The sequence below is a fragment of the Agelaius phoeniceus genome, chromosome 35, assembly GCF_051311805.1.
Source record: "Agelaius phoeniceus isolate bAgePho1 chromosome 35, bAgePho1.hap1, whole genome shotgun sequence".
Lineage (NCBI taxonomy): Eukaryota > Metazoa > Chordata > Aves > Passeriformes > Icteridae > Agelaius > Agelaius phoeniceus.
Genome location: NC_135299.1, coordinates 2,530,325 through 2,550,053, shown reverse-complemented (window position 1 = coordinate 2,550,053; position 19,729 = coordinate 2,530,325). Strand labels below are relative to the sequence as shown.

The 19,729-nt window shown below is 68.2% G+C and overlaps 2 protein-coding genes across 2 annotated transcripts; both read left to right on the top strand.

Moving 5' to 3' along the window:
* Positions 1 to 2,984: 2,984 nt before the first annotated feature.
* Positions 2,985 to 9,633, top strand: METTL1 (methyltransferase 1, tRNA methylguanosine). The gene is made up of 7 exons (XM_054649118.2): positions 2,985 to 3,143; positions 3,560 to 3,690; positions 4,263 to 4,447; positions 5,871 to 5,984; positions 7,554 to 7,655; positions 8,431 to 8,890; positions 9,542 to 9,633. The coding sequence occupies exons 1-7, from the start codon at positions 3,040 to 3,042 to the stop codon at positions 9,631 to 9,633; spliced, it is 1,188 nt and encodes a 395-aa protein (XP_054505093.2). The 5' UTR covers positions 2,985 to 3,039.
* CYP27B1 (cytochrome P450 family 27 subfamily B member 1) lies at positions 9,270 to 17,899 on the top strand. The gene is made up of 10 exons (XM_077192796.1): positions 9,270 to 10,022; positions 11,204 to 11,394; positions 11,961 to 12,049; positions 13,260 to 13,457; positions 14,484 to 14,696; positions 15,425 to 15,582; positions 15,652 to 15,854; positions 16,572 to 16,653; positions 16,753 to 17,061; positions 17,139 to 17,899. The coding sequence occupies exons 1-10, from the start codon at positions 9,792 to 9,794 to the stop codon at positions 17,250 to 17,252; spliced, it is 1,788 nt and encodes a 595-aa protein (XP_077048911.1). The 5' UTR covers positions 9,270 to 9,791; the 3' UTR covers positions 17,253 to 17,899.
* The last annotated feature ends 1,830 nt before the right edge of the window (positions 17,900 to 19,729 follow it).

Below are 19,729 nucleotides of genomic sequence, written 5' to 3'. Positions count from 1 at the left end.
TCAATGTCCCTGGATGTCCCCCGATATCCCTCGGTGTCCCCGGGTGTTCCCCAGCGTCCCTAAATGATCCCCGATATCCCCCGGTGTTCCCTGGTGTCTCCCAATGTTCCCCGATATCCCCCGGTGTCCCCTTCCCCATCCCGGTGTCCGCCGATGTCCTCCGGTATCCCCCAGTGTTCCCCGGTGCCCCTCAGTTTCCCTCAATGTCCCCCGGTGTCCTGCGGTGTTCCCCGGTGCCCCCAGTGTCCCCCGCTGTCCCCCACCCACCCCCGTGTCCCATCCCATATCCCCGTGTCCTCTGCCCCATCCCGGTGTCCCCTGCCCTATCCCACTGTCCCCTGTCCCATCCCACTGTCCCCTTCCCCCCTGCCCTTGGTGGCTGCCGTCCCCAATGTCCCCAGGCCATCCCTGGACACCCCATGTCCCCTGTCCTGCCCCACCCCTGGTGTCCCCCGGCTCTCCACCCCTGTCCCCAGTGTCACCCCAGCAGTCCCAGCCCTGTCCCCAGTGTCACCCCAGCAGTCCCTCCAGGGGTTCTTCCCAATGCCACCACCTGTCCCTGTCCTAGTGCCACCAGTGCCACGGGTATCACCACAGCCCTGGGGCCCTGATGTCCCTGATGCCAGTGTCCTCAGTTCCTGCTGTCCATGTCCCTGTCACACCCGTGTCCCTGTCACACCCATGTCCCTCCCGTCCATGTCCCTGTCACACCTGTGTCCCTGTCACACCTGTGTCCCCAATTCCCATGTCCCCATCCCACCCGTGTCCCTCCTGTCCGTGTCCCTGTCCCATCTATGTCCCAAGTCACTGTGTCCCTGTCATACCCATGTCCCTGTCATACTCGTGTCCCCGTTGTCCATGTCCCCGCTGTCCGTGTCCCTGCTGTCTGTGTCCCTGTCCCACCCGTGTCCCTGTCCCCATGCCCCTGTTCCCCTGGTGTCCCTGTCACACCCATGTCCCTGCTGTCTGTCCTGTCACACCTGTGTCCCCAGTCCCCGTGTCCCTGCTGTCCATGTCCCTGTCCCTGTGTCCCTGTCCCACCCATGTCCCTGTCCCCATGTCCCTGTCCCATCCGGTCCGTGTCCCTGTCACACCCATGTCCCTGCTGTCTGTGTCCTGTCCCAGTGTCCCTGTCCCACCCGTGTCCCTGTTCCCCTGGTGTCCCTGTCCCCTGCCATTCCTTTGTCCCCATGTCCCCAGCCGTGGTGCCTTGCCCATCGTGTACCTGTCCCCATGTCCCTCATCCTGATGTCCCTGGTGCCACCGCACGGGTGTGACAGACGTGTCCTCGGTGCCACTGTGCGGGGTGTCACGGACCCGTCCCCGGTGCCACCGTGAGTGTCCCGGACCCGCCTCCGGTGCCACCGTGCGGGTGTCACAGTCCCGTCCCCGGTGCCACCAGCGCGGTTGTCACAGTCCCGTCCCCGGTGCCACCCGAGCCGGGCTCCCCGGGCTCCCGGTGACCGGGGCTGAGGGGGTGACCCCGGGGTAATGAACAACCCGCTCCGACCCCCTCCGTGTCCCCCCCGTGTTCCCTCCGTGTCCCCCCCGGGACCCCCCGCGCAGCCGCGTCACCGCCTGCGTCACCGGGTTAATGTGGCCCCGGGGGACACCGGGGGGGCAGCGCTGGGGCAGAGCGACCCGGGGGGGGTCACGGGGACCGGGGGGGTCAGAGCGACCCGGAGGGGTCACAGGGACCTGGGGGGGTCACAGGGACCGGGAGGTCAGAGCGACCCGGGGGGGGTCACGGGGACCAGGGGGTCAGAGCGACCCGGGGGGGGGTCACAGAGACCGGGGGGGTCAGAGCGACCCGGGGGGGGTCACAGAGACCGGGGGGGGTCACAGGGACCGGGGGGGGTCAGAGCGACCCGGGGGGGGTCACAGAGACCGGGGGGGGTCACAGAGACCGGGGGGGTCACAGGGACCGGGGGGGTCACAGCGCTGGGGGAGGGGTCGGTCCCCGCGTTCCCCCGTTCCCCCGTGCCCCGGCCCGGGACCCCCGCCCGGAGCCGTTCCGGGCAGCCCCGGAGGGACCGGCCGGGAAGGGACGGGATGGGAATGGACAGGAAGGAACCGGCTGGGAAGGGACGGGCGGCTCCGGCCCCACATTGCTCAACCCCCCCGACACCCCCGGGGGTTCCCAGAACTCGCCCCCGGTCTGGCCGCAGCCGAATTCCCCAAACGGCCCCGAGCGGGAAGAGCCCGCGGAGGGGGGGACTGGGGGGACTGGGGGGACTGGGAGCGCTGGAGGGACTGGGGGGACTGGGGAGGGACTGGAGGGACTGGGGGGACTGGGGGGGTTGGGGGGACTGCAATCCCTGGGGGAACTGGGGAGACTGGGGGGAACTGGGGAGGGGCTGGGGGCACTGGGGACTGACTGCACTGGAGGCACTGGGGGAACAGGGGGAACTGGAGGGACTGGGGGGAACTGGGAGCGCTGAAGGGACTGGGGGGACTAGGATCCCTGGGAGCGTTAGGGACACTGGGAAGGACTGGGGAGGACTGGGAAGAACTGGGAGCACTGGAAGGACTGGGGGGGGGGGCACCAGGGGGCACTGGAAGAACTTGAGAGGACTGCGGGGGTTGGGGTACTGGGGGGCATCAGGGGGCACTGAGACCACTGAGAGGAACTGTGAGCACTGGGGAGGGTCACTGGGGGGTCTTGGAGCACTGGGAGCACTGGGAGAATTGGGGGCACTGGGAGCACTGGGAAGGGCACTGGGGAGGTGCTCTGGCAGCACTGGGGGACACTGGTGGGGACACTGGTGGGGGCACTGGGAGCACTGGGGGGGGCACTGCTTATACTGGGAGCACTGGGGGGGGGCACTGGGAGCACTGGTTGTACTGGAGGGCACTGGGGAGGCCCTGGGAGCACTGGTTGTACTGGGAGCACTGGTTGTACTGGGGGCACTGGTTGTACTGGGCCACCAGGGGGCGCTGTCACCTCCAGGCGGGGCTCGCGCCGCTGACAGGTCGCGCGTGACGTCACAATCCCGCGCCGCTCAGTGACGTCACTGCAACGCGCCGCGCGGTGCCGGCATGGCGGCGGCCGAGGAAAAGGAGGAGGCGGCGGTGCCGCCACAGAAACGCTTCTACCGACAGCGCGCGCACTCGAATCCGCTGGCCGACCACACCCTGTGCTAGTGAGTGCGGGGACCCCCGGGAACCGCCCCGGAACTCCCCCGGAACCCCCCGGAACCTCTCCCGGTAACACCCGCGCCGGGTCCCGGGACCGCCCCAGCGCCCGCGGCGGGACCCCCAGGCCGTGAGGGCCCCGGGACCCCCGTGACGGCCCCGTGTGGCACCGCAGTCACCTGGCCGCCCCCAGGAACAGCCGGGCTGGGTCCCCCTGCCCTTGTGTCCCCCCCGATGCCCCCTCCGGTTCCTGGGCAGTCACAGCCCCGGTGCCCGCTCCGGTTCCCGGGCAGTGACAGCCCCCGGTGCCCGCTCCGGTTCTCGGGCAGTCACAGCCCCCGGTGCCCGCTCCGGTTCCCGGGCAGTGACAGCCCCCGGTGCCCGCTCCGGTTCTCGGGCAGTCACGGTTCCCCGGTGCCCGCAGCCCGTCCCGCCCTCAGGACATGGACTGGGCCTCGCTGTTCCCGAGTTTTTTCCCGCCCGAAGCCCCCCCCGGGACCCCCCCGGCCCGCGTGGAGTTCGCAGATGTGGGGTGCGGCTACGGGGGGCTGCTGGGTGAGCCCGGGCACCGGGGGGCACGGAGGGCACCGGGGGTGGGCATGGGGGGCTGGGGATGGGCACGGGGGCACCGGGAGCTGCTGGGTGAGCCCGGGGGCTGCGGGTGGGCACGGGGATTGCGGGTGAGGGGGCACCGGGGGTCAGCATGGGGGTGGGTGAGGGGGCACCGGGGGCTGCTGGGGGGGCACGGGGGGCGAGCCGCGCACGGAGGGGCACAGCCGGGGGCACGGCGGGGTCAGGGTGGGACAGGCGGTGCCGCCGGGGCTCTGTCTGTCTGTCTGTCTGTCTGTCTGTCTCTCACCTGTTCTCTTTCGCCCGGGGCTCTGACCAAGTCTCCCTCTCCCTCCAGGACTCTCACATGGTCTCTCTCTCTCTCTCTTTCTCTCTGACCGGGTTTTTCTCTGTCTCTCTCCCTCAGTCTCTCTTTCTCTCCCGGGTCTCTCTCCCTCTCCCTCTCTCTCTTTTTCTCTCTCCCCAGCTCTCACGCTCTCTCTCTCTCTCTCTCTCTCTCCGACTGGGTTTCTCTCCCTCTCTCTCACCGGGTTTTCCCCTCTCTCTCCCGCCCCCAGTGGCTCTCTCGGAGCTGTTTCCCCGCTCTCTGGCGCTGGGTTTGGAGCTGCGGGGGAAGGTGGCCGCGTTCACCCGCGCCAGGATCCGGGCGCTGCGGGCGGCCCAGCCCGGCCGCTTCGGCAACGTGGCCTGTGTGAGGGGCAACGCCATGAAACACCTGCCCCACTTCTTCCTGCGGGGCCAGGTGGGGCTGGGGGCTACAAACCAACAGTGCTGGGATTGCTGTGTGCCCTGAACCCACCACAAACCCTCAGTGCTGGGATTGCTGTGTGCCCTGACAATCCTGAGAGCCACAAACCCCCAGTGCTGGGATTGCTGTGTGCTCTGAACCCACCCTGAGAGCCACAAACCCAACAGTGCTGGGATTGCTGTGTGCTCTGAACCCACCACAAACCCTCAGTGCTGGGATTGCTGTGTGCCCTGAACCCACCACAAACCAACAGTGCTGGGATTGCTGTGTGCCCTGAACCCACCACAAACCCTCAGTGCTGGGATTGCTGTGTGCCCTGACAATCCTGAGAGCCACAAACCCTCAGTGCTGGGAATTTCTGTGCCCTTTGAGACCTCCCAAAATCCACAGCAATCCCCTTAACACTCCTGGGAATTCCTGTGTTTTCTGAAATCCCCCCAAACCCACAGCAACCCCCTTAACACTGCTGGGAATTTCTGTGTCCTCTGACCCACCCTGAGACTCCCCAAAACCTGCAGCATCTCCCCCAACACACCCTGAAATTTCTGTGTGCTCTGAACCCACCCTGAGAGCCCCAAACCCCAACACTCCCACAAATTTCTGTGTTCTCTGAACCCCACCCCAAAACCCCACAGTCCCTGGGACTTCTGTGTGCTCTGAACCCACCCTGAGAGCCCCTAAACCCAACAGTGCTGGGATTTCTGTGTGCTCTGTGCCTACCCTGAGAGCCCCAAACCCCACAGCACCCCCCAAAGCTTCCTGGGATTTCTGTGTGCTCTGAGACCCCACAAAACCCCCAGCACCCCCTTAACACTCCCTGAAATCTCTGTGTGCTCTGAACCCACCCTGAGAGCCCCCAAACCCTCGGGGCCCTGTGGAACACCTGCCCCCCCCCCCCTCCTTCCCCTGGGACCCCCTGAACCCCCCCCAAAGCCCCCTCCAAACCCCCCTGAACCCCCCTCCCCTCCAGGGACACCCCTCAGCCCCCCAAGACCCTTCTGGGGGGGAACTGGGCGGCACTGGGGGGGTTTGGGGTGGCACTGGGGGTGGCACTGGGAGTTATGGGGTGGCACTGGGAGGGTTTCAGGGTGGCACTAGGAGTTGTGGGGTGGCACTGGGGGTGGCACTGGGGGTTGTGGGGTGGCACTGGGAGGGTTTCAGGGTGATACTGGGGGCTGTGGGGTGGCACTGGGGGTGGCACTGGGGGCTGTGGGGTGGCACTGGGGCACAGGTCCCCCACAACACCCCTTGGACCCCCTTAGGACCCCCCTGCCCATCCCACAGGTCCCCCCCATCCCCATTCCCCTGGCCTGGGCTGCACTCACAGGGGGGTTTGGGGGGTCTGGGGGTTTTGGGGGGCAGTGCCAGGGGGTGCTGCCCCCCGTTGGTGCTGACCCCCCCATCGGTGCCCCCCCAGCTCTCCAAGTTGTTTTTCCTGTTCCCTGACCCCCATTTCAAGCGCACCAAGCACAAGTGGAGAATCATCAGCCCGGCCATGCTGGCAGAGTACGGCTTCGTGCTGCGGCCTGGGGTGAGACCCCCGACCCCTGGGACCCCCTGAGACCCCCCTGAACCTCCTGAGACCCCCTGAAACCCCCTGAAATCCCCCCAAACTCCCTGAAACCCCCCTGAGACCCCCTGAACCTCCTGAGACCGCCTGAAACCCCCTTGAGACCCCCCTGAGACCCCCTGAGCCCTCCCGAACCTCCTGAGACCCCCTGAAACCCCCCCAAACTCCCTGAGACCCCCTGAGCCCTCCTGAAACCCCTCTGAGCTCCTAAACCCCCTGAGACCCCCCCTGAGCCCCCCCTGAACCTCCTGAGACCCCCCTGAACCTCCTGAGCACCCCCAATCCTGAGACCCCCTGAAATCCCCAAAACCCCCTGGGCCCCTGAACCCCCAACCCTGAAACTCCCCTGAAACCCCCCCAAACCTCCTGAGACCCCCTGAGCCCCCCCTGAGCCCCCTGAGCTCCTAAATCCCCTGAGACCCCCCTGAAACCTCCCTGAGCCCCCCCCCAAACCCCCTGAGACCCTTTGAAGCCCCCCTGAAACCCCCAAAACCCCTGGGCCCCTCTGAGCCCCCAACCCTGAAACTCCCCTGAAACCCCCCCAAACCTCCTGAGACCCCCTGAAACCCCCCAGAACCTTCTGAGCCCCCCTGAAACAACCTGAGCCCCAAACCCCCTGAGCCCCTCAAAGCCCCTGAGTCCCCCTTGCCCCCCAAACCCTGAGCCCCCCTGAAACCCCCCCAGAACCTCCTGAGCCCCCTGAAACCCCCCTGATCCCCCTGAGCTCCTAAAACCCCTGAGACCCCCCTGAAACCCCCTGGGACCCCCCCAAACCCCCTGAGACCCCCTGAAACCCCCCTGAGCACCCCCTGAAACTCCCCCGAGCACCCCCAAGCCCCCAACCCTGAGACCCCCTGAAACCCCCAAAACCCCCTGGGCCCCTCTGAGCCCCCCCTGACCCCCCTGAAACCCCCCAGAGGTGTCCCTATGGTTTTTGGGTACACAGGGCTTGGGGTACACTCTGGTTTTTGGGGTACACACTGTTTTCAGGGTGCAGGGTCTGGTGTACACGGTAGTTTTGGGGTACACGGTGTTTTTGGGGTACATTCTGGTTTTTGGGGTCCCCAGGGCCTGGTGTACTCGGTGTTTTTGGGGTACACTGTGATTTTTGGGGTGGAGGGCCTAGTGTACACGGTGTGTGCTTTTGGGGTACCCAGGGTCTGGTGTACCTGGTGTTTTGGGGGTGTCACTGTGTTTTTGGGGTGCAGGGCCTGGTGTACACAGGGTGTTTTGGGGGTACACTCTGGTTTTGGGGTGTCACAGTGGTTTTTGGGGTGCAGGGCCTGGTGTACCCGGTGTTTTTGGGGTACACTCTGGTTTTGGGGTGTCACAGTGGTTTTGGGGGTACACTCTGGTTTTGGGGTGTCACAGTGGTTTTTGGGGTGCAGGGCCTGGTGTACCCGGTGTTTTTGGGGTACACTCTGGTTTTGGGGTGTCACAGTGGTTTTTGGGGTGCAGGGCCTGGTGTACACAGGGTGTTTTTGGGGTACACTCTGGTTTTGGGGTGTCACAGTGGTTTTTGGGGTGCAGGGCCTGGTGTACACGGTGACGGACGTGCCCGAGCTGCACCAGTGGATGCTGCAGCATTTTGGGGAGCACCCCCTGTTCGAGCCCCTGCCCCCCGCCCAGCTGGTGAGGGCAACTGGGGAAACTGGGGGGGAACTGGGGGGAACTGGGGGGAACTGGGGGAAATTTGGGCCAGTGGGGGAAATTAGGGGGAACTGGGGAGGCACTGGGGGAATTGGGGGTTATGGGGTGACCGTGGGGTTATGGGGTGGCACTGGGGGGGGTTTTGGGGTGGCCCTGGGGCGCAGCAGGACCCTCACACAGGGGCAGCGCGGGGCTCACTGGGGATGTGCCCGGTGTCCCTGGGCTGGCTCTGATGATGTCCCCCTGCTGTCCCCTCGCTGTCCCTGACGCTGTCCTGGTGTCTCGGTGTCCCGCGTTGTCCCCGCTGTCCCCTCGCTGTCCCACTGTCCCCTCGTTATTCTGCTGTTCCCCTGTTGTCCCTGTTGTCCCCCTGCTGTCCTGCTGTCCCTGACTCTGTCCCGCTGTCCCCTTGCTGTCCCCTCGCTGTCCTGCTGTCCCCCCATTGTTCCCGTTGTCCCCACTGTCTCCTCGCTGTCCCTGTGTCCCGTTGTCCCCGGTGTCCCTGACGCTGTCCGGGTGTCTCCTCGCTGTCCCGCTGTTCCCCCATTGTCCCCGCTATCCCCTCGCTGTCCCCCCGCTGTCCCCCCGGTGTCCTGTTGTCCCCACTGTCCCCCTCGCTGTCCCGTTGTCCCCGCTGTCTCCTCGCTGTCCCATTGTCCCCGTTTTCCCCTCGCTGTCCCCGCTGTCCCCGCTGTCCCGTTGTCCCCGTTGTCCCCTCGCTGTCCCCGCTGTCCCGTTGTCCCCTGGCTGTCCCCAGGCCGCGGACCCGCTGCTGCCGCTGCTGCCGGCGGTGACCGAGGAGGGGCAGCGGGCGCGGCGGGCGGGGCGCCCCCCCAGCACCGCCGTGTTCCGCCGCCGCCCCGACCCCCCCCGCGGCGCCGTGACCCCCCCGACCGCCCCCCCTTTTTGTAATAAAGTCACAAAATGTCCCCAAGGCTGCTCGGGGGGGCCCCGGTGCCCCAAGCCCGGCCTGGCGCCGGTTCCTGCCTCAGTTTCCCCATCGCAGAAACCCCCGGGGGTGGCGGTGCCGCGCCCCCCCCGCGCCCCGGGGCCTTCCCGGGGCTTCCCGGGGCTGCCGGGCGGGAATTCCCGGGAATCGGGACCGGGGGGAGGGAGGGGCAGCCGTGTGCGCCCCCCGGGACCGAACGGGGGTCACTGGAGAGACGGGGGCGGGGTCCCCTCCCCCCCACCCGCACCCCGAAACACCCCCGGAGGGGGTGGGGGGGACGGTCTGGGGGGCCGGGGGGGTTTTGGGGTGCCAGGGATTTCACCGGGGGTGAAACCGAGGAGGTTTGGGGTTCTGAGGGTGTCACCGGGGGGGTTTTGGGGGTGCCAGGGGTTTCACCGGGATGGCTGGGGGGGGTCACCGGGGGGTTTTGGGGTGCCAGGGATGTCCCCGGGGGGTGCCGGGGGTGTCGCTTGGGGGCTTTGGGGTGCCGGCCGTGTCACCGGGGAGGTTTTGGGGTTCTGGGGGTGTCACCGGCCATATTTGGGGGTGTCACCGAGTAGGCTGGGGGTGTCACCGGGGGTGTCACAGGGGAATCTGGGGTTGTCACCGGGAGGATTTTGGGGTTGTCACTCGCTGGGGTTTGGGGTTCCGGGGGTGTCTCAGGGGATTTTGGGGTGCCGGGGATTACCGGGAGGGTTTGGGGTCTCGGGGCCATGCGCGCCCCCGGTTCTGCCCTCGCGTGTGCGCGCCTTGGGGGCGGGGCCACGGAGCCGCCCCCGCCGCGCGCTGATTGGCTCGAAGGCCCCGCTATGCAAATCAGCAGCTGGGGGGCTCGGCCTGGACATTTGGGGCGGGGCGTGGATCCCAATTTGGTGTAGTGGGGCGTGGTTAATCCCCGGTGGGCGTGGCATCTGCGGAGGGGGCGGGGCCTGCCCGGCTGCACGTGGGCGCTATAAAACCCCGGCCCGGGGTCCCCCCTTCAGTCGAGGCTCGGCCCCGCGGCCCCCCTGAACCCCACTGGGTCCCCCCGAGCCCTCCCGTGTCCCCACCGGGTTCCCCCAAATCCCCCCGTGTCCCCGCCGGGTCCCGCAGCGCCCTCCCGCCTCCCCCGGTGTCACCGCTGCCCTTCCCCGGTGTCCCCGGTGCCCCCCGAGCCCCGGTGCCCCGCCATGTCCCCCGGCCTCCGCCTGCCCGCCCGGGCCGCGCTCCTGTCCCGCTCCCCGCCCGAGCCGGGGCTGCCCCGGGCTCCCCCGGTCCCCTCCGTCTCCTCCCCGCTGCCCCGGGGCTCCCCGGAGCCCTCCCGGCCCCGGGGCCTGGCCGAGATGCCGGGGCCGAGCTCCGCCGCCTTCATCTTCGAGCTGCTGTGCCGGGGGGGCGTGCGGAGGCTGCACGAGATGCAGGTAAATGGGGCTGGGGGCTCCGCCAGCCCCGGGGCAGGAGGAGGAGGAGGAGGAGGGGGGGGCCATTGCCGCTGCTCCGGAGCCCGGGGGGGCCCCGCTCCCCTGTCCTGGGGTATGGAGGAGATGGGGGGACCCAGCGGGAGCCGGGGACACCCGCCTGGTGTCACCGTCCTGGCTGGAGGGACATCAGAGCCATCACCGCGAATGCCGGAGGGGACAGGAGGGACCGCGCTCCTCCCATCCGGGGGTGACACGGGACAGGGGACACGGATCTCTGTCCCCGGGGCTGCGTGGGGTCGGGACACCCCGAGCTGCCCCCGGGACTTGCGGGGGTGGCGCTGGGAGCCCCGAGCTGGGCACGGCCAGAGCAGCCCCGGTTCGGGGGCGCTGGGAGCGGGGGGGAGCAGCGGGGACGGGGACGGGGACGGGGCCACCCCTGGGTGGGCACAGAGGGACAGGGACGGGGACGGGGCCACCCCCGGGTGGGCACAGAGGGACAGGGACGGGGCCACCCCCGGCTGGGCAGTGGCACCGAGGCCAGGCCACCCCGGGGGGGTCACAGCAGGTCCGGGAGGGCAGGGACGCCAGGCCCTCCCCCTGCTCCTGTCCCGCTCCCGGTGTGCCCCCGGTGCCCCCTCAGCCCCGCCCGGCTGCCGGTCCCCGCTCAATGCGGGGCTGCTGAGGCTGCTGTGACCCCCCCCGTGTCCCCCCCACGGTGACAGCCCGGTCCGGGTTCGGGACAGTGTGAAGTGTGAACCCCTCCGTGTCCCCACCCGGTTTATACCCGGTCCATACCCAGTGCAGGTTCCGGCCCGGTGTGACTTCCCCCGGTCCCGGTCCGGCCCGGTGTAAACCCCGTGTCCCCGCAGGTCCATGGGCGGCCCCGGTCCGGCCCGGTGTGACCCCTCCATGTCCCCCACCCGGTTCATTCCCGGGCCCGGTCCGGCCCGGTGTAAACCCCGTGTCCCCGCAGGTCCATGTCCGGTCCCGGTCCGGCCCGGTGTGACCCCCCCGTGTCCCCGCAGGTCCATGGCCGGGCCCGGTTCGGCCCGGTGTGACCCCCCCCTTTCCCCGCAGGTCCATGGCCGGGCCCGGTTCGGCCCGGTGTGACTCCCCCGTGTCCCCGCAGGTCCATGGCCGGGCCCGGTCCGGCCCGGTGTGACCCCCCCGTGTCCCCGCAGGTCCATGGCCGGGCCCGGTTCGGCCCGGTGTGGCGGGCCCGCTTCGGCCCGGTGCTCACGGTTCACGTGGCCGAGCCCGCGCTCGTGGCCCAGGTGCTGCGGCAGGAGGGCCCCGAGCCCCGGCGCGCCCTCAGCTGCCCCTGGAAGCAGCACCGGGAGCTGCGGGGGGCACCAGGGGGGCTCCTGACCCTGTGAGTGCCGGGATTGGGGGCAAATCTGGGGGTGGATTTGGGGGAAAATTGGGGGATATTTGCGGTGGGTTTGGGAAAAATTTGGAGCAATTTGGGAGAAACTCAGCGGGGATTTGTCCCTGTCCCCGGCGGGTGCCTGGGGGGAGCTGCCCGGGGGGGGTTTGGGCTGGGTTGGGGGTCGGGGGCTCCCAGTGGGATTTGGGGGTCGGGGGCTGCCTGTGGAATCTGGGGGGGGTCGGGGGTTCCCTGTAGGATTTAGGGTGGTCGGGGGCTCCCTGTGGGGTTTGGGGGGGGGGGGGTGTCGGAGCTTCCCTGTGGGATTTGGGGGGGGTCGGGGGTTCCCAGTGGGATTTTGGGGGGGGGGTCTGGGGCTCCCTGTGGGATTTGGGGGGGTCGGGGGCTCCCTGTGGGATTTGGGGGGGTCTGGGGCTCCCAGTGGGATTTTGGGGGGGTCGGAGCTTCCCTGTGGGATTTGGGGGGGGTCGCCCAGGGCCCCCCGCGCTCCCCGTGGGCTGGGGGTGTCCGTACCCCCCACCGGGGCTCCCCCCCACGCCCGTTCCGGGAAGGGCCCGTGGGGTGCGGGGGGGGCCCGGGGGTGACTCAGGCGTGATTCAGCCCCCCCTCCCCCCTCCCCTCCCCCTGCCCCCCCCCGGATGTGAGTAACTGCCCGGGGGGGGCCCAGCCCCGCGTGGGCCGGGGGAGGGACCCCAAACCCCCCCAACCCCCCCAGCTGTGCCCAGCACGGGACCCGGGGGCTCTCACAGGAGCCCCGGTCACACCCGGGGGGCCCCGGCACTGCCCTGGGGGGGGGACTGTGTCACCCGTGTGTCCCCTGTGTCCCCTGTGTCCCACCTGTGTCCCACCTGTGTCCCACCTGTGTCCCCTCTGTGTCCCCTCTGTGTCACCCGTGTGTCACCTGTGTCCCACCTGTGTCCCACCTGTGTCCCTCGTGTCCCACCTGTGTCACCTGTGTCACCCTGTGTCCCTCATATCCCTCGTGTGTCCCCCGTGTCCCATTTGTGTCCCCTGTGTCCCCTGGCATGGTCCCCATCCCCTGCCCTTGTCCCCATGTCCCCACTCAAGTCCCCAGTCTCCCCCTGTCCCTCACCCTCTGTGTGTCCCTGACCCCACACATGTCCTGTCCCCATGTTCCCCTGTGTCCTTGTCCCCATCTCTGTCCCTGCCTGTCCCCACATGCCCCGTCACCTGTGTCCCATGTCCCTGTGCCCTGATGTCACCTGGGGGTCCCCCAGGGGGGGACTGTGTTCCCTGTGTCCTGCCCGTGTTCCCCCTGTGTCCTGTGTCCTTTGTCCCCATCTGTGTCCCTTGTCCCCATCCACATCTCCCATGTCCCTGTCCCCCTCCTGTGCCATGTCCTCATGTCCCCTCCCATGCCGTGTCCCTTGTCCCTATCCTGTCCCCCCGTCCCCATGTCCCCATGACTCTGTCCCTGTCCCCTTGTCCCCCTGTCTCCACATCCCCATCCTGTCCCTGTCCCCCCTGTCCCTATGACTGTCCCTGTCCCCTGTCTCCATGACTGTCCCTGTTCCTGCTGTCCCCGTGACTCTGTCCCTGTCCTCTGTCCCCATGATTGTCCCTGTCCCCCTGTCCCCCTGACTCTGTCCCTGTCCCCTGTCCCCATGACTGTCCCTGTCGCCCTGACTCTGTCCCTTTCCCCGCTGTCCCCCTGTCTCCACATCCCCATCCTGTCCCTGTCCCCCCTGTTCCTGCTGTCCCTGTGACGCTGTCCTTGTCCCATGTCCCCCTGCCTCTGTCCCTGTCCCCTTGTCCCCCTGTCTCCACATCCCCATCCTGTCCCTGTCCCCCTGTCCCTGCTGTCCCCCTGACGCTGTCCCTGTCCCCAGGGAGGGCGAGGCGTGGCGCGGCTCCCGGCGGGTCCTGGCTCGGGCCCTGCTCCGCCCGGGCGCTGCCGAGGCCTTCGCGGCCCCGGTGGCGGCGGCCGTGGCCGAGCTCGTGGCGCGGCTGCGGCGGCTGCGGCGGCGCCACCCCCCGGGGCCTCGTGCGCGACATCGGCACTGAATTCAACCGATTCGGCCTCGAGGGTGAGCAGGACCCCGAAGTGGGGATGGGGGACCCCGAAAGGGGATGGGGAACCCCAAAAGGGGATGGGGAAACCTAAAAGGGGGACAGGGAAACCTAAAAGGCGATGGGGGACCCTGAAAGGGGATGGGGAACCCCAAAAGGGGGACAGGGAAATCTAAAAGGGGATGGGGAACCCCAAAAGGGGGATGGAGCACCCTGAAAGGGATGGAGAACCCCAAAAGGGATGAGGCAACCCCAAAGGGGATGGAGAACCCCAAAAGGGGATGGAGAACCCCAAAAGGGGATGGGGCACCCTGAAAGGGATGGAGAACCCCAAAAGGGGGTGGGGAACCCTAAAAGGGGATGGGGAACCCCAAAAGGGGTTTGGGCATCCAAAAGGGAATGGGGCATCCTGAAAGGGATGGGGAACCCCAAAGGGCTGTGACTCCCACAGGGACCCCCTGTACCCCCCCATGGACACCCCAGGTCTCCTCCCACCCCCAGGGCTCTCCAGGTCCCCACCGGGGCTCCCCGTGTCCCACAAGGCTCCAGGGCACTTCTGTCCCCCAGTGTCCCCAGGGACTCTTGGATCCCCCCTCAGTGTCCCCACATCCCAATGTCCTCATGTCCCAATGTCTCCAGAGTCCCCATGTCCCCATCCTCTGTGTCTATGGGCCTCCCATGTCCCCAGTGTCCCAGTGTCTCCAGGGTCCCCATGTCCTCAGTGTCCCCAGAGTCCCTCATGTCTCGTGTCCCCTTGTCCTCAGTGTCCCTGTGTCCCCAGTGTCCCATGTCCCCATCCCCTGTGTCTCTGGCCATCCCGTGTCCCCAGTGTCCCAATGTCTCCATGTCCCATGTCCCTGCTATCCCCATGTCCCATGTCCCTGGTGTCCCGGTGTCCCATGTCCCAATGTCCCCATGTCCCAATGTTCCAATGTCCCCAGTGTCCCATGCCCCCTTGTTCCAATGTCCCAGTGTTCCCATGTCCCCAGTGTCCCTGGTGTTCCCAACGTCCCCATCGTCCTCACTGTCCCCCTGTCCCACAGCCATCTCCTTGGTGCTGTTCTCCTCCCGCCTGGGCTGCCTGGGGGACCCTGGGGACTCTGGGGACAGCAGTGACACCGAGGCCGTGCTGCAGAGCGTGGGGGCGGTGCTGGCGCTGACGCTGGTGACAATGGCACTGCCACGTCCCCTCCTGCGCCTCGTCCCCGCGCCCTGGGACGCCTTCTGCCACGCCTGGGACCAGCTCTTCGCCTTCGGTGAGGGACATGGGGACACGGGGACAGGGGGACACTGTGGTGACCTCCCATGGGGACACCAGGACATCCCGTGGGGACACCAGGAATTGTATGGGGACAATGGGACATCCCAGAGGGATATGGGGATGTCCCACAGCCATGGGGACATGGGGCCATCCCACAGGGACACAGGGACATGGAGGACATTGTCGTGACCTCCCATGGGGACACCAGGACAATGTATGGGGACACGGGGCCATCCCAGAGGGATTTGGGGATGTCCCACAGCCATGGGGACATGGGGACACTCCTGCTCACCTTCAGCTGAGGGGACATGGGGCACGTGGGGACACAGGGACATCACATGGGGACACCAGGACATCGTGTGGGGACACAGGGACATGGGGCCATTCCATGGGGACACCAGGACATTGTATGGGGACACAGGGACATCCCAGAGGGATATGGGGATGTCTCACAGCCACGGGGACGCTCCTGCTCACCTTCAGCTGAGGGGACATGGGGACACAGGGGATCATCCCAGGGCCGTGGTGAGGGGACATGGGGACATCCAAGGGACACCGAGACACCCCGTGGGGTCCCAGGGATGTCCCGTGACCGTGACAGTCCCATGCCATGTCCCAAGGGACGCGCTGTTGGTGCATGGCCCTGGTGACACCAACAGGGATTCGGTGACAACGCATGGCCATGGTGGCACTGATGGCACTGACAGCCATTGTTGTCCCCAGCCAAGGGACACGTGGACCGGCGCGTGGCCGAGGTGGCAGCGCGGGGGCCGCTGGCCGAGGGGGACACGTGTGTCACCGACCTGCTGGCCCGGGAGCGCGTCCCCGTCAGCAGCATCTACGGGAACGTCACCGAGCTGCTGCTGGCCGGGGTGGACACGGTGAGGGGGTGACACCGCAGTGTCCCTGCTGTCACCGCGGGCCCCGCTGATGTCACCGCGTGTCCCCAGGTGGCCAGCACGCTGGCCTGGAGCCTGTACGAGCTGGCCCGGAACCCGGGGGCGCAGGCGGCCCTGCACCGCCAGCTGCTCACTGCCACCAACGGTGTCACCGGCGGTGACAGTGCCACCACCGACCGTGCCACTGCTGCTGCCACCGCCGCCGTGCTGGGACGGCTGCCACTGCTGCGGGCGGTGGTGAAGGAGACCCTCAGGTGACAGGGACATGGGGATGGGGACAATGAGAATGGGGACATGGGGAGAGGGACTGGGATATGGGGACAGCAACACAGAGGGACACAGGGATGGGGACAGAGGGAGATGGGGACACGGGGACATGGGGACAATGGGAGTGGGGACAGGGGGACAATGGGAGTGGGGACAGGGGGACATGGAGACAGGAACAGAGGGACACAGGGATGGGGACACAGAAATAGGGGCAATGGAAATGGGGACAGGAACACAGAGGGGTGCAGGGATGAGGACACAGAAATGGGGACAGACAGGGACATGGGGACAATGGGAATGGGGACATGGGGAGAGGGGTTGGGATATGGGGACAGGAACATGGAGGGACACAGAGATGGGAACACAGAAATGGGGACATGGGGGTGGGGACGTGGCCAGGGGTGAGGGACACAGGGATGAGAATGGGACAGGGATGTGGATAAAGATGGGGACAGGGACAGGACAGGAATGGGGATGGGACAGGATGGGTTTGGGGACAAAATGGGGACAAGGAGGAGGATGAGGATGGGGGTGAAGAGCAGAACATGGCAGGGATGAGGATGGGACAAGGAAGGGATGAAGACGAGGATGAGGATGAAGGTGGGGACAGGACGGGGTCAGGGATGAGGATGAAGGTGGGGACAGGACGGGGTCAGAGGTGGGGACAGGGACAGGGAGGTGACCCCAGCTGTCCCCCCCCTCAGGCTGTACCCCGTCATCCCGGCCAACGCCCGCGTTGTCCCCGAGTGTGACATCCGCGTCGGTGACTACCTGGTGCCACGCCAGGTGAGCCGGGGGGACACCCCGCAGCCCGGGGCTCCCGGTGTCCCCAGGGTGTCCCCAGGGTGTCCCCAGGGTGTCCCCTCTGACCCCGTGTCCCCGCAGACCCTCATCACCCTGTGCCATTACGCCACGTCCCGCGACAGCCGCTACTTCCCCGCGCCCGACGCCTTCCGCCCAGAGCGCTGGCTGCGCCACGGGGACACCGCTGGGGACACCGGGGACACCGCTGGGGACACCGGGGACAGCCCTGGGGACACCCCCGGGGACAGCCCTGGGGACAGCCCTGGGGACAGCCCCGGGGACAGCCCCGGCCCCAGGCACCCCTTTGCCTCCCTGCCCTTCGGCCTCGGCCCGCGCAGCTGCGTCGGGCGCCGCCTGGCCGAGCTGCAGCTGCACATGGCGCTGGCACAGGTGGGTGTCCCCGTGGTGTCCCCGTGGTGTCCCCATGGTGTCCCCATGGTGTCACTCACCCGTCCCTGCTCCCCCAGATCCTGTTGCACTTTGAGGTGCGGCCGGAGCCCGGGGGGAGCCGCGTGCGCCCCATGACCCGAACCCTGCTGGCCCCCGGAGCCCCCATCAGCCTGCGCTTCCTCGAGAGGTGACAACAGGGACACGGGGACAATGGGGACACCAGGGACTCTGGAGATATGTGGGAACACTGGGGACACCAGAGACTCGAGAAAGCAGGGACATTGGGGACACTGGAGACATGGGGACACCAGGGACACTGGGGACACCAGAGACTGATGATACATGGGGACAATGGAGACATGGGGACATGGGGACAACTGGGGACATGGGGACACCAGGACAGTGCAGAGACCTTGACCCCAGCGGTGACTTCACCACCAGTGATGGCACCGACCCCAACGGTGTCCTTGACCCCGTAGTGTCCCCAGTGTCATCCCAGCCCTGTCCCTGTGGGTGACCCCATTTCAGATGTGGCCCTGACCCCTCGATGACATTGGCCATGGTGGCAGCAGCCCCCACCCCATGGCACTGCTGGCTCTGGCAGTGTCACACACCCTGTGCTGGCCTCGTTCCCACGGTGTCCCCAACCCTGTGGGAACCTCAGCCTGGAGGTGGCCTTGTCCCCACGGTGTCCCCAACCCCATGGGGGTGACTCCCTGGTTGTGGCCTTGTCCCCAAGGTGTCCCCAACCCCATGGGGGTGACTCCCTGGTGGTGGCCTTGTCCCCACGGTGTCCCAGCCCTGTGCTGGCCCCCCGGGGGGGTCGGGATTTATTTATTGGCCAATAAAGCGATTTTGGGCTTTTGGCATTTTGGGGTTTTGGCATTTTGGGGTTTTGCAGCTCCACTCTCCCCCCCGCCCTGTGCCCTGACCTGCCCAGGTGTGCCCGGGGGTGAGGGGGGCACAGAGGGGGGCACACACACACAGACTCCCCCAAAATCCCCCCCTGGGACCCCCCAAATCCCCCCCTGGGACTCCCCACGGCCACACCCCCTGCAGGTTTTGGGGGGCACAGAGGGACCCTGGGACCCCTGGACACGTCACGGTGCCCATGGGGGGGGGTGGGGGGTGTCAGGACCCCCCCGGGGTTTAACCCGGTCGGTGCCACCCACGGTGGGGGGGGTGGGGGGGGCAATGTCGCAGGTGGGGGAGGCGCTGACGTCAGCACAGGGGACTCTGGACCCTCGTGGGGACCCTGGGGCAGCCGCGCGTGGTGACCCCCCCTGCCCTGCCCTGCCCCCCCCGGGCCGGGACACCCCTCCCCCAGGTGAGGGGGGGGGAGGGGAGGGGATCCCTCGGGCTGGAGATGGGCACGGGGCTCACCTGGGCACCATCCTGAGCTCACCTGGGCACCCCCCGGGCTCACCTGGGCACCACCCCGGGCTCACCTGGGCACCACCCGGGGTCACCTGGGCACCATCCTGAGCTCACCTGGGCACCACCCTGAGGTCACCTGGGCACCCCGAGCTCACCTGGGCACCCTGAGCTCACCTGGGCACTCCTGAGCTCACCTGGGCACCCCCCTGAGCTCACCTGGGCACCCCTGAGCTCACCTGGGCACCTCCCCGGGGTCACCTGGGCACCCCCCCGGGGTCACCTGGGCACCACCCTGAGGTCACCTGGGCACCCCGAGCTCACCTGGGCACTCCTGAGCTCACCTGGGCAGGGCTGAGCTCACCTGGGCACCCCCCCGGGGTCACCTGGGCACCCCCCCGAGCTCACCTGGGCACCCCGAGCTCACCTGGGCATTCCTGAGCTCACCTGGGCACCCCTGAGCTCATCTGGGCACCCCCCTGAGCTCACCCGGGCACCCCAAACCCCGTGGGGGCACTGAGCCCATCCTGGCCAGTGCCACCTGTGCCAGGTGGGGGTGGCAGAGGGACCCGAAGGGGGGGAGGGTGGGGGGGGGGGGGTCACGGGGGTGGGCACAGAGGAGAGAGGGGGAATTCGGGGGGCTGGGTGGGGGGGTCTCTCAAGGGGGGTCTGGGGCACACTGGCATGCCAGGGCATGGGGGGGGTACTGGGGGCCACTGGGGGATACTGGGAGCACACTGGGATGCCCTGGGGGGCTGTGGGGGACACTGGGGGGGCACTGGGATGCCCTATGGGGGTGCACTGGGGGAGCACTGGGGGGCACTGGGGGCACACTGGGATGCCCTGGGGGGGGTACTGGGGGTGCACTGGGATGCCCGGAGCTGGGGCAGGGGCACTGGGGGGTGCCAGCTCTCCCCGCTGGGTTCTGGGTTGGGGCCCCCCGGGTGCTGCTGCTCGCTGTGGGGCCGTGCCAGGGGTGTGGGGCTGGGGGGGGGGGTGCCAGGGTTGGGGGGGTCTCGGGGGTGTCGCTGGCTCCGTGCCCCCCCAGGGTGGCACAGAACGAGCCCGGGGCTGAGCCGGGCACGGGCGGCTCCCGGGAGCGGCTCCGCGGGCGCTGCGGCAGCGGGGAACGGGCGGTGCCCACCGGGGAAGGGGCGGTGCCCACCGGGGAAGGGGCGGTGCCCACCGGGGGGGTTTCGGGGTGCCCACGGGGGGCTCGGGGTGCCCACGGGGGGGTTTCGGGGTGCCCACGGAGGGGTCGGGGTGCCCCCCAGCACCTGCGGGGGGCGGCTCT

Coding starts and splice junctions, on each gene's coding strand:
- METTL1 (XM_054649118.2), top strand. CDS start 3,040: ATGGCGGCGGCCGAGGAAAAGGAGGAGGCGGCGGTGCCGCCACAGAAA. Junction 3,144..3,559: donor GCCGACCACACCCTGTGCTA/GTGAGTGCGGGG, acceptor CGGTGCCCGCAG/CCCGTCCCGCCCTCAGGACA. Junction 7,656..8,430: donor CCCTGCCCCCCGCCCAGCTG/GTGAGGGCAACT, acceptor GGCTGTCCCCAG/GCCGCGGACCCGCTGCTGCC.
- CYP27B1 (XM_077192796.1), top strand. CDS start 9,792: ATGTCCCCCGGCCTCCGCCTGCCCGCCCGGGCCGCGCTCCTGTCCCGC. Junction 11,395..11,960: donor CCAGGGGGGCTCCTGACCCT/GTGAGTGCCGGG, acceptor CGTTCCGGGAAG/GGCCCGTGGGGTGCGGGGGG. Junction 15,855..16,571: donor GTGGTGAAGGAGACCCTCAG/GTGACAGGGACA, acceptor CCCCCCCCTCAG/GCTGTACCCCGTCATCCCGG.